Source organism: Convolutriloba macropyga, chromosome 4 (genome assembly GCF_964194025.1).
Source record: "Convolutriloba macropyga chromosome 4, txConMacr16.3, whole genome shotgun sequence".
Taxonomy (NCBI): domain Eukaryota; kingdom Metazoa; phylum Xenacoelomorpha; order Acoela; family Convolutidae; genus Convolutriloba; species Convolutriloba macropyga.
The window spans coordinates 13,572,443-13,588,255 of record NC_134471.1 but is presented as its reverse complement, the minus strand read 5'-3'; the positions used below and the strand labels follow the sequence as shown (position 1 = coordinate 13,588,255).

General features: G+C 39.0%; 2 protein-coding genes across 2 annotated transcripts in view; one reads left to right on the top strand and one right to left on the bottom strand.

Moving 5' to 3' along the window:
• LOC142337467 (glycine dehydrogenase (decarboxylating), mitochondrial-like) overlaps positions 1-15,813 on the top strand; it is a 266,460-nt gene that overhangs the window by 103,910 nt on the left and 146,737 nt on the right. The gene's annotated exons all lie outside the window — the stretch shown is intronic.
• The window catches only part of LOC142337466 (uncharacterized), a 70,004-nt gene continuing 54,968 nt past the window's right edge, over positions 778-15,813 (bottom strand). Inside the window, exons 7-8 of the mRNA XM_075386706.1 lie at positions 2,370-3,073; positions 778-1,495 (exon numbers count right to left, since the gene is read on the bottom strand). Coding sequence (XP_075242821.1) covers positions 869-1,495; positions 2,370-3,073 — 1,331 coding nt within the window. The 3' untranslated portion in view covers positions 778-868. The remainder of the gene's footprint in view (positions 1,496-2,369; positions 3,074-15,813) is intronic.

Genomic DNA, 15,813 nt, shown 5'->3' with positions numbered 1-15,813 from the left:
CATTGCGTGATCAAGGTCCACCGAGTAATTGTTGGGCGTCTAACAAAATATTTTCTTGTTCAGATGGTTGCAGAATAGATCAATTTTTCATAATTTTAGAGTTTGTCAAAAATAGAATTTAATTTTGGTTAAATATCGAGTTTAAATTTGCAAAATACTGACGAAAACATAATTCCAGAAGACTCTCAAATCCAGCGGTAGTACAACTAACTGGTTGTTTAGCTTAGGAAGAATATGGCCTGAATTTTAAGGTATCTATTTCCAGGAAATTTATGGCAAGTGGCCTAAAAAAAACAAATTTGGTCCCAAAATTTGAAAAAATTAGCATAATCCAAAAAAACTCGGATCGAACAACCCAGCAAACCTCCGCTATCTTTAGAGATAAAATGAATAACACTACAGTAAAACATTTTGGCATTAGCAAAAATGACAAAATTTAGGTCAAAAATACCGAAATGTGAATAAAAACAGCTGAAAGAAGTCTAATATTCACCAAAACTTTAAACCCTCGATAACTTCCTATAAAAATTGAAAATTGAAAAAAAAATCTTTTTAATTCCATATTCCTTGCTGGACGGGCTTCTTAATGATACCACTCACAACTCTCTACGATGATTATATCGATCAGCGAAAATTGTCTGAACAGAAAAAAACCCAATTGAGTATATAGTTCCTCCCCCACTAAAGTGGGTCGGAAAGAAATCTAGTGTAGCCCAGGAGCATTCTAGAACATCTTGCTGGCATCATTACCGAGACTTCGTAATAATAAAACAAATTGGTTAATAATTTATTTAAAACTTTTGTATATTAAAACTGCATAACCTTTATCTAATTACATGCTCCCTTTAATTTAAATCGAGCAGCATTGCTAAGGCGTTTGTGGTTCGAATGGTGTAACACTAATCGGCTGCGATTCATACAGTTTCTCCTGCTTCGACGTGCTCGTTCGTTCGTTCTTTGGACCGTCTTTCTCATCATCACCGTGTCCTTTACGCCCTCTTTTTTCATTTGGCTTTAAATCTTCATTTTCTGTCTCTTCTTTTCTATGTTTCCGATCATCACCGCGTTTCAGGTCTTCATTGTTGCCAAGCTTGTCCAAGTGTTTGTATTTTACGCTTTTCTTATCGTAAGTCTTGTCGTTTTGCTGGACATTATGGTCGTTATTTTTGTCAAGTCTGTCTCTTTTGCCACTTTTCACGGTCTTCGGCTGGTCACCATTGTAACTGAAGCTTGCGATACTTGAGTAAAAGTGGGTGTCGCTCTTAACTGACGGGTCTGCTCTCGAGTCTCTGTCGTAATTTGGTTCGTGGCCGTAATTATACCCACCATATTGGCGCCTTTGATACGGGAACTTGCTTTGACTTCTGGGATCTCTATCTGCAGGTTCATCTTGCATGTCGTACGGATCTCGATCGTACTGATCTTGTCGTTTGCGTTCTAGAATGTGGTCAGCGTCGTCCTGGTTCTCGAAGTCGAAGTTCTGTTCGTAAACTACCTGTATAAAAAATGCATTGTGAAGCAGACAGAAATTTATTCTGTGAATTCTCGACCAATCACAGACTGAGAAGAATCTCCTTATAAACTAGTCAGTCTACCGAATTTATTAACTATGTTGATACCATTGAGTCCGGCGACATATAACTATGTTTGTTGTAATAATGAAGAGTTTATCTTCAGTGTTTTACTGGCTCGTTAGCCTCATAGAGTTAGGTAAGTTTGCGTTGCACAGAAATAAAGTAGCTTTATCTCTCTAAAACCCTTAAGGCAGTAAACAGACACCACTTCGGGTCTGCCTTAGTAGTTCATAGACTCATTGAGTTAACGAAGACAAGCATAAAATGAAACACTTTTGGACTAAGTGCTTAAGGCAAATAAAATGTTGAAGATTTTAGGGAAAAAATATGTATAATCAGTCATAGTGGAACGAATGTTAGGAATAAGGGAGAACGTTCCATGGTACAGGATTGGTGGTTCTCCTATGTAGCATCAGAATACATAAAATTTCAGCAAAATTTTGTTTGATTCTTGATTCAAATTTTGCAATGCCCACCCCTATATACGTTTACAACATGAAGCTCATTTTTGTCATTAATATCATGCCGTACTTGCTAGACTCATTCTTGGTGGTTATGATAAAATAAACTCGTGTGCTCAATTGGTAAACATATAACAGCCCCAGTTGAGAGGTCGACGATATGAAAAGACTTATAAGGTTGACCTAGGGGGGTATTTCCCTACCTTAAATACACGGTCGACCTCCTAGTAAGGGTCGACCTAAAGTCTTTTCATGAGTCGACCAACGGTCTTTTCATATCCCACAACAACCTAGCTTTTAATTGATTGCAAACAATTTGTTTACATCTACCAACCTGTCCTTTTGCCTTCGACTCAGTTGTGAATCTGGAAGCGCGTGAGTTCTCAGGCCGACTTCTTTCACTCTTATGACTCCTGGGTTCTGACTTGACACTTGCGCTGTGTTGTTTATCCCCGTATTCTTTCACCGATTTCGTTTTACTGCCTTTCGATTCTTGTCTCTTGCCATCGTAATGACTAGATACATTCTTTTTAGTTGAAGCTGCTTTCGATTCATTTTTCCTCGAATTCTGAGAGGTCGGATGTTCCTTCGACGAAGCTTTTGTGACCTTATCGCCTTTTTGTGACTGTTTATCGGTGTCCTTACCAACTTTCTTCTCGGTCTTACTTCGCTTTGTGGACTTAACTTTGTCAGTAGATTTTTCTCGAACTTTTGACGTCTCGCTTGTAGTATCGCCAATATCTGTTTCGCTTTCTGGACTTATTTTAAGATGGTCCGATGACTCATCGCTTATGAGTAGCGAGCCAGAGTCGGAGGCGTTATCCTTCTTTCTCTGACTTTTTGACCTCTTTTCTTTAGTTTTAGGCCCGGTCTTATGCGTCTGTTTCGTTTTAGTGCGTGGGCGTTTGGTGGTTGTGTGTTTGGTGACCGTTTTAGTATATTCCTCATCTGAAGTTTGATCTTGAAATGAAGATTCTTGCTCTTGTTCTTCTGCGCTTCGCTCGTTCTCGGCATCCTTTTTCTTCCGTTTTGTTTGACCTGTCAACATAATTATCTAGGAATAGACCACGAATCTATCAATTTCCATGTTTCATTACGTTAACAAAATAATATCGCCAAGGCGTTACGGAGAATTGAAATCCGAAAGACAGCGTATGAATTGAGACACCAGAAAAAAAGCGCAACTTTGATCAAATTGTATTAAAAATTTGTAGCTTTACCCAGTGCACCGATTCCCGGAAATCTTAATAAGTTCCCGGAAAATTTCCCGGCAAGACCCAGGAAAAACAAGGGAAAGTCCCGGGAAACTTACCGGGAAACTTTCCAGGGTTCGTAAGATATGCAAAGATTGAGTAAGATCCCGCATTTCCCGGCAGGGTTTCCGGGAACCAGTGTTTCCTGGCAGGGAAACCGGGAAAAAAGCGGGAAACTTACCAGGAAACCCAGGGTTTTTCCTGCATCTTATCAGGGTTTCAGGGAATTTCGGGTTTTCTTACCAGGGAAACTTACCAGGAAAACCCAGGGTTTTTTCCCTGCATCTTATCAGGGTTTCAGGGGGATATAAGATTCTCAACAGGAAAACCGGGAAAAACCCCAGATCTTACCAGCGCTCTCGGGAAAAATAGGATTTCCCACAGGAAAGCAGGGAAAAACGGATCTTATCAGGGTTCACTTTGGACAACTCTATGACCTAAACAAAAAGACCTCTTTTTAAAAGTACCTATTTGAAATAATCGTAAACATCCGTACGAAAAACTTACTTTTAAAAACCAGACCGAAGACGTCCCCAACTTGAGATGCACAAAAGCCCAGAGGGGGGGGGGAAACCGACTAACCGGCGTCTCAACGGGGCAGGGAGGGGTGGTGCACCTCATGCGGGCCCGAGGCCCTCACCTTAGAATATTAGTATTATATAAAAAAACAAATATTTAACATATCGATTTAGCATAATGTGCAAAAGACAAGCTACCAAAACAATTGCTTCAAACTTTGTTTGGGAGCTACTACGTTTCCATGACTGCGTCACACCCATTGCCCATTCCACAAGATGAAATTGTCAGAAACATCTTTAAAAACTCATTGTTTTGAAAAAAAATAAAATTGAAACAAGTTTGCTGGGCATTTTTTCCAAAAAGCTTACCGTATTTGGTAACCAGTCTAATCTTATGTATAGTGAAGACCTGTGGTGCCACATCTTCATCCCAAATTAGGGTTCTTTGCACACAATGTCTCTGCACTGACGAAACGGAAATATTTTTTTGGGGTCCATTTCACCCCATTTGCAACGCTAAGTCAGCAACCAAAACCGCAGCAAAGTTTTTATTAGCGCAAAATGACGCACACAAAGTCCTCTGATAGTGGGGTGTCAAAAAAAAAATCCCCAGTGGGCCCTAAGGCCCACTGGGGATTTTTTTTTGGAGTAATTGTCTGATATCATGGCCGAGAAGATCATAGAATCCATTGATATTTTTTTCCTAAATGTAAACCAGAACAATTGTTGCAAAACTGTTACTTTTTTTATGGACCACTAGCCACAAGAGCACGTTTCCATGACTGCTTCATACCCATTGCCCATTCCACAAGATGAAATTGTCAGAAACATCTTTAAAAACTCATTATTTTGAAAAAAAAATAAAATTGAAACAAGTTTGCTGGGCATTTTTTCCAAAAACCTTACCGTATTTGGTAACCAGTCTAGTCTAATGTATAGTGAAGACCTGTGGTGTCACATCTTCATCCCAAATTAGGGTTCTTTGCACACAATGTCTCTGCACTGACGAAACGGAAATATTTTTTTGGGGTCCGTTTCACCCCATTTGCAACGCTAAGTCAGCAACCAAAACCGCAGCAAAGTTTTTATTAGCGCAAAATGACGCACACAAAGTCCTCTGATAGTGGAGTGTCAAAAAAAAATCTCCAGTGGGCCCGAAGGCCCACTGGGGATTTTTTTTGGAGTAATTGTCTGATATCATGGCCGAGAAGATCATAGAATTCATTGATATTTTTTTCCTAAATGTAAACCAGAACAATTGTTGCAAAACTGTTGCTTTTTTCATGGACCACTAGCCAAAAGAGCACGTTTCCATGACTGCTTCATACCCATTGCCCATTCCACAAGATGAAATTGTCAGAAACATCTTTAAAAACTCATTATTTTGAAAAAAAAAATAAAATTGAAACAAGTTTGCTGGGCATTTTTTCCAAACACCTTACCGTGTTTGGTAACCAGTCTAATATAATGTATAGTGAAGACCTGTGGTGCCACATCTTCAACCCAAATTAGGGTTCTTTGCACACAATGTCTCTGCACTGACGAAACGGAAATATTTTTTTGGGGTCCATTTCACCCCATTTGCAACGCTAAGTCAGCAACCAAAACCGCAGCAAAGTTTTTATTAGCGCAAAATGACGCACACAAAGTCCTCTGATAGTGGGGTGTCAAAAAAAATCCCCAGTGGGCCCTAAGGCCCACTGGGGATTTTTTTTTGGAGTAATTGTCTGATATCATGGCCGAGAAGATCATAGAATCCATTGATATTTTTTTCCTAAATGTAAACCAGAACAATTGTTGCAAAACTGTTACTTTTTTATGGACCACTAGCCAAAAGAGCACGTTTCCATGACTGCTTCATACCCATTGCCCATTCCACAAGATGAAATTGTCAGAAACATCTTTAAAAACTCATTATTTTGAAAAAAAAATAAAATTGAAACAAGTTTGCTGGGCATTTTTTCCAAAAACCTTACCGTATTTGGTAACCAGTCTAGTCTAATGTATAGTGAAGACCTGTGGTGCCACATCTTCAACCCAAATTAGGGTTTTTTGCACACAATGTCTCTGCACTGACGAAACGGAAATATTTTTTTGGGGTCCGTTTCACCCCATTTGCAACGCTATGTCAGCAACCAAAACAGCAGCAAAGTTTTTATTAGCGCAAAATGACGCACACAAAGTCCTCTGATAGTGGGGTGTCAACAAAAAATCCCCAGTGGGCCCTAAGGCCCACTGGGGATTTTTTTTTGGAGTAATTGTCTGATATCAAGGCCGAGAAGATCATAGAATCCATTGATATTTTTTTCCTAAATGTAAACCAGAACAATTGTTGCAAAACTGTTACTTTTTTTTCATGGACCACTAGCCAAAAGAACACGTTTCCATGACTGCTTCATACCCATTGCGCATTCCACAAGATGAGATTGTCAGAAACATCTTTAAAAACTCATTATTTTGAAAAAAAAAATAAAATTGAAACAAGTTTGCTGGGCATTTTTTCCAAAAACCTTACCGTATTTGGTAACCAGTCTAATCTAATGTATAGTGAAGACCTGTGGTGCCACATCTTCATCCCAAATTAGGGTTCTTTGCACACAATGTCTCTGCACTGACGAAACGGAAATATTTTTTTGGGGTCCATTTCACCCCATTTGCAACGCTAAGTCAGCAACCAAAACCGCAGCAAAGTTTTTATTAGCGCAAAATGACGCACACAAAGTGTTCTGATAGTGGGGTGTCAAAAAAAATCCCCAGTGGGCCCTAAGGCCCACTGGGGATTTTTTTTTGGAGTAATTGTCTGATATCATGGCCGAGAAGATCATAGAATCCATTGATATTTTTTTCCTAAATGTAAACCAGAACAATTGTTGCAAAACTGTTACTTTTTTCATGAACCACTAGCCAAAAGAGCACGTTTCCATGACTGCTTCATACCCATTGCCCATTCCACAAGATGAAATTGTCAGAAACATCTTTAAAAACTCATTATTTTGAAAAAAAAATAAAATTGAAACAAGTTTGCTGGGCATTTTTTCCAAAAACCTTACCGTATTTGGTAACCAGTCTAGTCTAATGTATAGTGAAGACCTGTGGTGCCACATCTTCATCCCAAATTAGGGTTCTTTGCACACAATGTCTCTGCACTGACGAAACGGAAATATTTTTTTGGGGTCCGTTTCACCCCATTTGCAACGCTATGTCAGCAACCAAAACAGCAGCAAAGTTTTTATTAGCGCAAAATGACGCACACAAAGTCCTCTGATAGTGGGGTGTCAACAAAAAATCCCCAGTGGGCCCTAAGGCCCACTGGGGATTTTTTTTTGGAGTAATTGTCTGATATCAAGGCCGAGAAGATCATAGAATCCATTGATATTTTTTTCCTAAATGTAAACCAGAACAATTGTTGCAAAACTGTTACTTTTTTCCATGGACCACTAGCCAAAAGAACACGTTTCCATGACTGCTTCATACCCATTGCCCATTCCACAAGATGAGATTGTCAGAAACATCTTTAAAAACTCATTATTTTGAAAAAAAAAATAAAATTGAAACAAGTTTGCTGGGCATTTTTTCCAAAAACCTTACCGTATTTGGTAACCAGTCTAATCTAATGTATAGTGAAGACCTGTGGTGCCACATCTTCATCCCAAATTAGGATCTTTGCACACAATGTCTCTGCACTGACGAGACGGAAATATTTTTTTGGGGTCCGTTTCACCCCATTTGCAACGCTAAGTCAGCAACCAAAACCGCAGCAAAGTTTTTATTAGCGCAAAATGACGCACACAAAGTCCTCTGATAGTGGGGTGTCAAAAAAAAAAATACCCAGTGGGCCCTAAGGCCCACTGGGGATTTTTTGTTGGAGTAATTGTCTGATATCATGGCCGAGAAGATCATAGAATCCATTGATATTTTTTTCCTAAATGTAAACCAGAACAATTGTTGCAAAACTGTTACTTTTTTCCATGGACCACTAGCCAAAAGAACACGTTTCCATGACTGCTTCATACCCATTGCCCATTCCACAAGATGAGATTGTCAGAAACATCTTTAAAAACTCATTATTTTGAAAAAAAAATAAAATTGAAACAAGTTTGCTGGGCATTTTTTCCAAAAACCTTACCGTATTTGGTAACCAGTCTAATCTAATGTATAGTGAAGACCTGTGGTGCCACATCTTCATCCCAAATTAGGATCTTTGCACACAATGTCTCTGCACTGACGAGACGGAAATATTTTTTTGGGGTCCGTTTCACCCCATTTGCAACGCTAAGTCAGCAACCAAAACCGCAGCAAAGTTTTTATTAGCGCAAAATGACGCACACAAAGTCCTCTGATAGTGGGGTGTCAAAAAAAAATACCCAGTGGGCCCTAAGGCCCACTGGGGATTTTTTGTTGGAGTAATTGTCTGATATCATGGCCGAGAAGATCATAGAATCCATTGATATTTTTTTCCTAAATGTAAACCAGAACAATTGTTGCAAAACTGTTACTTTTTTTCATGGACCACTAGCCAAAAGAGCACGTTTCCATGACTGCTTCATACCCATTGCCCATTCCACAAGATGAAATTGTCAGAAACATCTTTAAAAACTCATTATTTTGAAAAAAAAATAAAATTGAAACAAGTTTGCTGGGCATTTTTTCCAAAAACCTTACCTTATTTGGTAACCAGTCTAATCTAATGTATAGTGAAGACCTGTGGTGCCACATCTTCATCCCAAATTAGGGTTCTTTGCACACAATGTCTCTGCACTGACGAAACGGAAATATTTTTTTGGGGTCCGTTTCACCCCATTTGCAACGCTAAGTCAGCAACCAAAACCGCAGCAAAGTTTTTATTAGCGCAAAATGACGCACACAAAGTCCTCTGATAGTGGGGGGTCAAAAAAAAATCCCCAGTGGGCCCTAAGGCCCACTGGGGATTTTTTTTTTGGAGTAATTGTCTGATATCATGGCCCAGAAGATCATAGAATCCATTGATATTTTTTTCCTAAATGTAAACCAGAACATTTGTTGCAAAACTGTTACTTTTTTTCATGGACCACTAGCCAAAAGAGCACGTTTCCATGACTGCTTTATACCCATTGCCCATTCCACAAGATGAAATTGTCAGAAACATCTTTAAAAACTCATTATTTTGAAAAAAAAAAATAAAATTGAAACAAGTTTGCTGGGCATTTTTTCCAAAAACCTTACCTTATTTGGTAACCAGTCTAATCTAATGTATAGTGAAGACCTGTGGTGCCACATCTTCATCCCAAATTAGGGTTCTTTGCACACAATGTCTCTGCACTGACGAAACGGAAATATTTTTTTGGGGTCCGTTTCACCCCATTTGCAACGCTAAGTCAGCAACCAAAACCGCAGCAAAGTTTTTATTAGCGCAAAATGACGCACACAAAGTCCTCTGATAGTGGGGGGTCAAAAAAAAATCCCCAGTGGGCCCTAAGGCCCACTGGGGATTTTTTTTTTGGAGTAATTGTCTGATATCATGGCCCAGAAGATCATAGAATCCATTGATATTTTTTTCCTAAATGTAAACCAGAACATTTGTTGCAAAACTGTTACTTTTTTTCATGGACCACTAGCCAAAAGAGCACGTTTCCATGACTGCTTCATACCCATTGCCCATTCCACAAGATGAAATTGTCAGAAACATCTTTGAAAACTCAATAATTTGAAAAAAAATAAAATTGAAACAAGTTTGCTGGGCATTTTTTCCAAAAACCTTACCGTATTTGGTAACCAGTCTAATCTAATGTATAGTGAAGACCTGTGGTGCCACATCTTCATCCCAAATTAGGGTTCTTTGCACACAATGTCTCTGCACTGACGAAACGGAAATATTTTTTTGGGGTCCGTTTCACCCCATTTGTAACGCTAAGTCAGCAACCAAAACCGCAGCAAAGTTTTTATTAGCGCAAAATGACGCACACAAAGTCCTCTGATAGTGGGGGGTCAAAAAAAATCCCCAGCGGGCCCTAAGGCCCACTGGGGATTTTTTTTTTCGAGTAATTCTCTGATATCATGGCCGAGAAGATCATAGAATCCATTGATATTTTTTTCCTAAATGTAAACCAGAACATTTGTTGCAAAACTGTTACTTTTTTTCATAGACCACTAGCCGAAAGAGCACGTTTCCATGACTGCTTCATACCCATTGCCCATTCCACAAGATGAAATTGTCAGAAACATCTTTAAAAACTCATTATTTTGACAAAAAAATAAAATTGAAACAAGTTTGCTGGGCATTTTTTCCAAAAACCTTACCGTATTTGGTAAGCAGTATAATCTAATGGGTAGTGAAGACCCGTGGTGCCACATCTTCATCCCAAATTAGGGTTCTTTGCACACAATGTCTCTGCACTGACGAAACGGAAATATTTTTTTGGGGTCCGTTTCACCCCATTTGCAACGCTAAGTCAGCAACCAAAACCGCAGCAAAGTTTTTATTAGCGCAAAATGACGCACACAAAGTCCTCTGATAGTGGGGTGTCAAAAAAAATCCCCAGTGGGCCCTAAGGCCCACTGGGGATTTTCTTTTTGGAGTAATTGTCTGATATCATGGCCGAGAAGATCATAGAATCCATTGATATTTTTTTCCTAAATGTAAACCAGAACAATTGTTGCAAAACTGTTACTTTTTTTCATGAACCACTAGCCAAAAGAGCACGTTTCCATGACTGCTTCATACCCATTGCCCATTCCACAAGATGAAATTGTCAGAAACATCTTTAAAAACTCATTATTTTGAAAAAAAATAAAATTGAAACAAGTTTGCTGGGCAATTTTTCCCAAAAATCTTACCGTATTTGGTAACCGGTCTAATCTAATGTATAGTGAAGATCTGTGGTGCCACATCTTCATCCCAAATTAAGGTTCTTTGAACACAATGTCTCTGCACTGACGAAACGGAAATACTTTTTTGGGGTCCGTTTCACGCCATTTGCAACGCTAAGTCAGCAACCAAAACCGCAGCAAAGTTTTTATTAGCGCAAAATGACGCACACAAAGTCCTCTGATAGTGGGATGTCGAAACAAATCCCCAGTGGGCCCTAAGGCCCACTGGGGATTTTTTTTTGGAGTAATTGTCTGATATCATGGCCGAGATCATAGAATCCATTGATGTTTTTTTCCTAAATGTAAACCAGAACAATTGTTGCAAAACTGTTACTTTTTTTCATGGACCACTAGCCAAAAGAGCACGTTTCCATGACTGCTTCATACCCATTGCCCATTCCACAAGATGAAATTGTCAGAAACATCTTTAAAAACTCATTATTTTGAAAAAAAAAATAAAATTGAAACAAGTTTGCTGGGCATTTTTTCCAAAAACCTTACCGTATTTGGTAACCAGTCTAATCTAATGTATAGTGAAGACCTGTGGTGCCACATCTTCATCCCAAATTAGGGTTCTTTGCACACAATGTCTCTGCACTGACGAAACGGAAATATTTTTTTGGGGTCCGTTTCACCCCATTTGCAACGCTAAGTCAGCAACCAAAACCGCAGCAAAGTTTTTATTAGCGCAAAATGACGCACACAAAGTCCTCTGATAGTGGGATGTCAAAACAAATCCCCAGTGGGCCCTAAGGCCCACTGGGGATTTTTTTTTGGAGTAATTGTCTGATATCATGGCCGAGATCATAGAATCCATTGATGTTTTTTTCCTAAATGTAAACCAGAACAATTGTTGCAAAACTGTTACTTTTTTTCATGGACCACTAGCCAAAAGAGCACGTTTCCATGACTGCTTCATACCCATTGCCCATTCCACAAGATGAAATTGTCAGAAACATCTTTAAAAACTCATTATTTTGAAAAAAAAAAATAAAATTGAAACAAGTTTGCTGGGCATTTTTTCCAAAAACCTTACCGTATTTGGTAACCAGTCTAATCTAATGTATAGTGAAGACCTGTGGTGCCACATCTTCATCCCAAATTAGGGTTCTTTGCACACAATGTCTCTGCACTGACGAAACGGAAATATTTTTTTGGGGTCCGTTTCACCCCATTTGCAACGCTATGTCAGCAACCAAAACCGCAGCAAAGTTTTTATTAGCGCAAAATGACGCACACAAAGTTTTCTGATAGTGGGGTGTCAAAAAAAATCCCCAGTGGGCCCTAAGGCCCACTGGGGATTTTCTTTTTGGAGTAATTGTCTGATATCATGGCCGAGATCATAGAATCCATTGATATTTTTTTCCTAAATGTAAACCAGAACAATTGTTGCAAAACTGTTACTTTTTTTCATGAACCACTAGCCAAAAGAGCACGTTTCCATGACTGCTTCATACCCATTGCCCATTCCACAAGATGAAATTGTCAGAAACATCTTTAAAAACTCATTATTTTGAAAAAAAAATAAAATTGAAACAAGTTTGCTGGGCATTTTTTCCCAAAAATCTTACCGTATTTGGTAACCGGTCTAATCTAATGTATAGTGAAGATCTGTGGTGCCACATCTTCATCCCAAATTAAGGTTCTTTGAACACAATGTCTCTGCACTGACGAAACGGAAATACTTTTTTGGGGTCCGTTTCACCCCATTTGCAACGCTAAGTCAGCAACCAAAACCGCAGCAAAGTTTTTATTAGCGCAAAATGACGCACACAAAGTCCTCTGATAGTGGGATGTCAAAAAAAATGCCCAGTGGGCCCTAAGGCCCACTGGGGATTTTTTTTTTGGAGTAATTGTCTGATATCATGGCCGAGATCATAGAATCCATTGATGTTTTTTTCCTAAATGTAAACCAGAACAATTGTTGCAAAACTGTTACTTTTTTTCATGGACCACTAGCCAAAAGAGCACGTTTCCATGACTGCTTCATACCCATTGCCCATTCCACAAGATGAAATTGTCAGAAACATCTTTAAAAACTCATTATTTTGAAAAAAAAAATAAAATTGAAACAAGTTTGCTGGGCATTTTTTCCAAAAACCTTACCGTATTTGGTAACCAGTCTAATCTAATGTATAGTGAAGACCTGTGGTGCCACATCTTCATCCCAAATTAGGGTTCTTTGCACACAATGTCTCTGCACTGACGAAACGGAAATATTTTTTTGGGGTCCGTTTCACCCCATTTGCAACGCTAAGTCAGCAACCAAAACCGCAGCAAAGTTTTTATTAGCGCAAAATGACGCACACAAAGTCCTCTGATAGTGGGAAGTCAAAAAAAAAATCCCCAGTGGGCCCTAAGGCCCACTGGGGATTTTTTTTTTGGAGTAATTGTCTGATATCATGGCCGAGATCATAGAATCCATTGATATTTTTTTCCTAAATGTAAACCAGAACAATTGTTGCAAAACTGTTACTTTTTTTCATGGACCACTAGCCAAAAGAGCACGTTTCCATGACTGCTTCATACCCATTGCCCATTCCACAAGATGAAAGTGTCAGAAACATCTTTAAAAACTCATTATTTTGAAAAAAAAAAAACAAAATTGAAACAAGTTTGCTGGGCATTTTTTCCAAAAAACTTACCGTATTTGGTAACCAGTCTAATCTAATGTATAGTGAAGACCTGTGGTGCCACATCTTCATCCCAAATTAGGGTTCTTTGCACACAATGTCTCTGCACTGACGAAACGGAAATATTTTTTTGGGGTCCGTTTCACCCCATTTGCAACGCTAAGTCAGCAACCAAAACCGCAGCAAAGTTTTTATTAGCGCAAAATGACGCACACAAAGTCCTCTGATAGTGGGGGGTCAAAAAAAAATCCCCAGTGGGCCCTAAGGCCCACTGGGGATTTTTTTTTTTTGGAGTAATTGTCTGATATCATGGCCGAGATCATAGCATCCATTGATATTTTTTTCCTAAATGTAAACCAGAACAATTGTTGCAAAACTGTTACTTTTTTTCATGGACCACTAGCCAAAAGAGCACGTTTCTATGACTGCTTCATACCCATTGCCCATTCCACAAGATGAAATTGTCAGAGACATCATTAAAAACTCATTACTTTGAAAAAAAAATAAAATTGAAACAAGTTTGCTGGGCATTTTTTCCAAAAACCTTACCGTATTTGGTAACCAGTCTAATCTAATGTATAGTGAAGACCTGTGGTGCCACATCTTCATCCCAAATTAGGGTTCTTTGCACACAATGTCTCTGCACTGACGAAACGGAAATATTTTTTTGGGGTCCGTTTCACCCCATTTGCAACGCTAAGTCAGCAACCAAAACCGCAGCAAAGTTTTTATTAGCGCAAAATGATGCACACAAAGTCCTCTGATAGTGGGGGGTCAAAAAAAATCCCCAGTGGGCCCTAAGGCCCACTGGGGATTTTCTTTTTGGAGTAATTGTCTGATATCATGGCCGAGATCATAGAATCCATTGATATTTTTTTCCTAAATGTAAACCAGAACAATTGTTGCAAAACTGTTACTTTTTTTCATGGACCACTAGCCAAAAGAGCACGTTTCCATGACTGCTTCATACCCATTGCCCATTCCACAAGATGAAATTGTCAGAAACATCTTTAAAAACTCAATATTTTGAAAAAAAAATAAAATTGAAACAAGTTTGCTGGGCATTTTTTCCAAAAACCTTACCGTATTTGGTAACCAGTCTAATCTAATGTATAGTGAAGACCTGTGGTGCCACATCTTCATCCCAAATTAGGGTTCTTTGCACACAACGTCTCTGCACTGACGAAACGGAAATATTTTTTTGGGGTCCGTTTCACCCCATTTGCAACGCTAAGTCAGCAACCAAAACCGCAGCAAAGTTTTTATTAGCGCAAAATGACGCACACAAAGTCCTCTGATAGTGGGGTGTCAAAAAAAAAATCCCCAGTGGGCCTTAGGGCCCACTGGGGATTTTTTTTGGAGTAATTGTCTGATATCATGGCCGAGATCATAGCATCCATTGATTTTTTCCTAAATGTAAACCAGAACAATTGTTGCAAAACTGTTACTTTTTTTCATGGACCACTAGCCAAAAGAGCACGTTTCTATGACTGCTTCATACCCATTGCCCATTCCACAAGATGAAATTGTCAGAGACATCTTTAAAAACTCATTACTTTGAAAAAAAAATAAAATTGAAACAAGTTTGCTGGGCATTTTTTCCAAAAACCTTACCGTATTTGGTAACCAGTCTAATCTAATGTATAGTGAAGACCTGTGGTGCCACATCTTCATCCCAAATTAGGGTTCTTTGCACACAACGTCTCTGCACTGACGAAACGGAAATATTTTTTTGGGGTCCGTTTCACCCCATTTGCAACGCTAAGTCAGCAACCAAAACCGTAGCAAATCTCTCATTAGCACATTGGCAGAAAAATACTTTTAAAGAAAATAGAAAGATCAAATCGGAGAAATTTTACAATTTCGAAAAAACACATTTCATTGTATGGTTAGTTCAGTAATTTAACACAAAAGATAACAGCGCATTGACTCTACAATTTAGAGCAGAACACTTTCAAAGCACTTTTGGCACAAAGCCCTGCTTTGGCATATATTAATGCAGTTTTCACAGGCAAAACTGTTACACTTACTGCAGCAAATGAAATCGATTTCAGAGTTTTTTACATTTATTTTGCACGCCACGCAGCGAAGGGTAGGAAAGGGCAATCTGAACTTTTGCCTACTACAGAAGCCTCTCCACCAATCGATACCAGCTTCTTTTTTTCCCTCCCACTGCTTTGGCATTGACACCTCCGTAGCCTTTGCCCTCATGTACACACTTCCCAGAACTTGTTTCAATGCCTTCTTCTGTGAAACGCATAAGTTCTGGATCCAGATTTTCAAATCCGACTCCTGAGCTGGGGTGAACACACACTTTGAATTCTCATTGGAACGTTTGACATTCCTCCTTATAGTCGAATAAAGTACCCCGGTTGACTCAGCAACAGCACGAATTTCGTAGTCCCCATGCCTTACAAGATACAAAGCAGTGTCGAGATCGTACTGCGAATGTTTTCTTTTAGTTGTTCGAGTATAATTTCTAGGCATAATTTCTCTCTAAAACAGGAGAAGTATTGAGTGTAACCCAC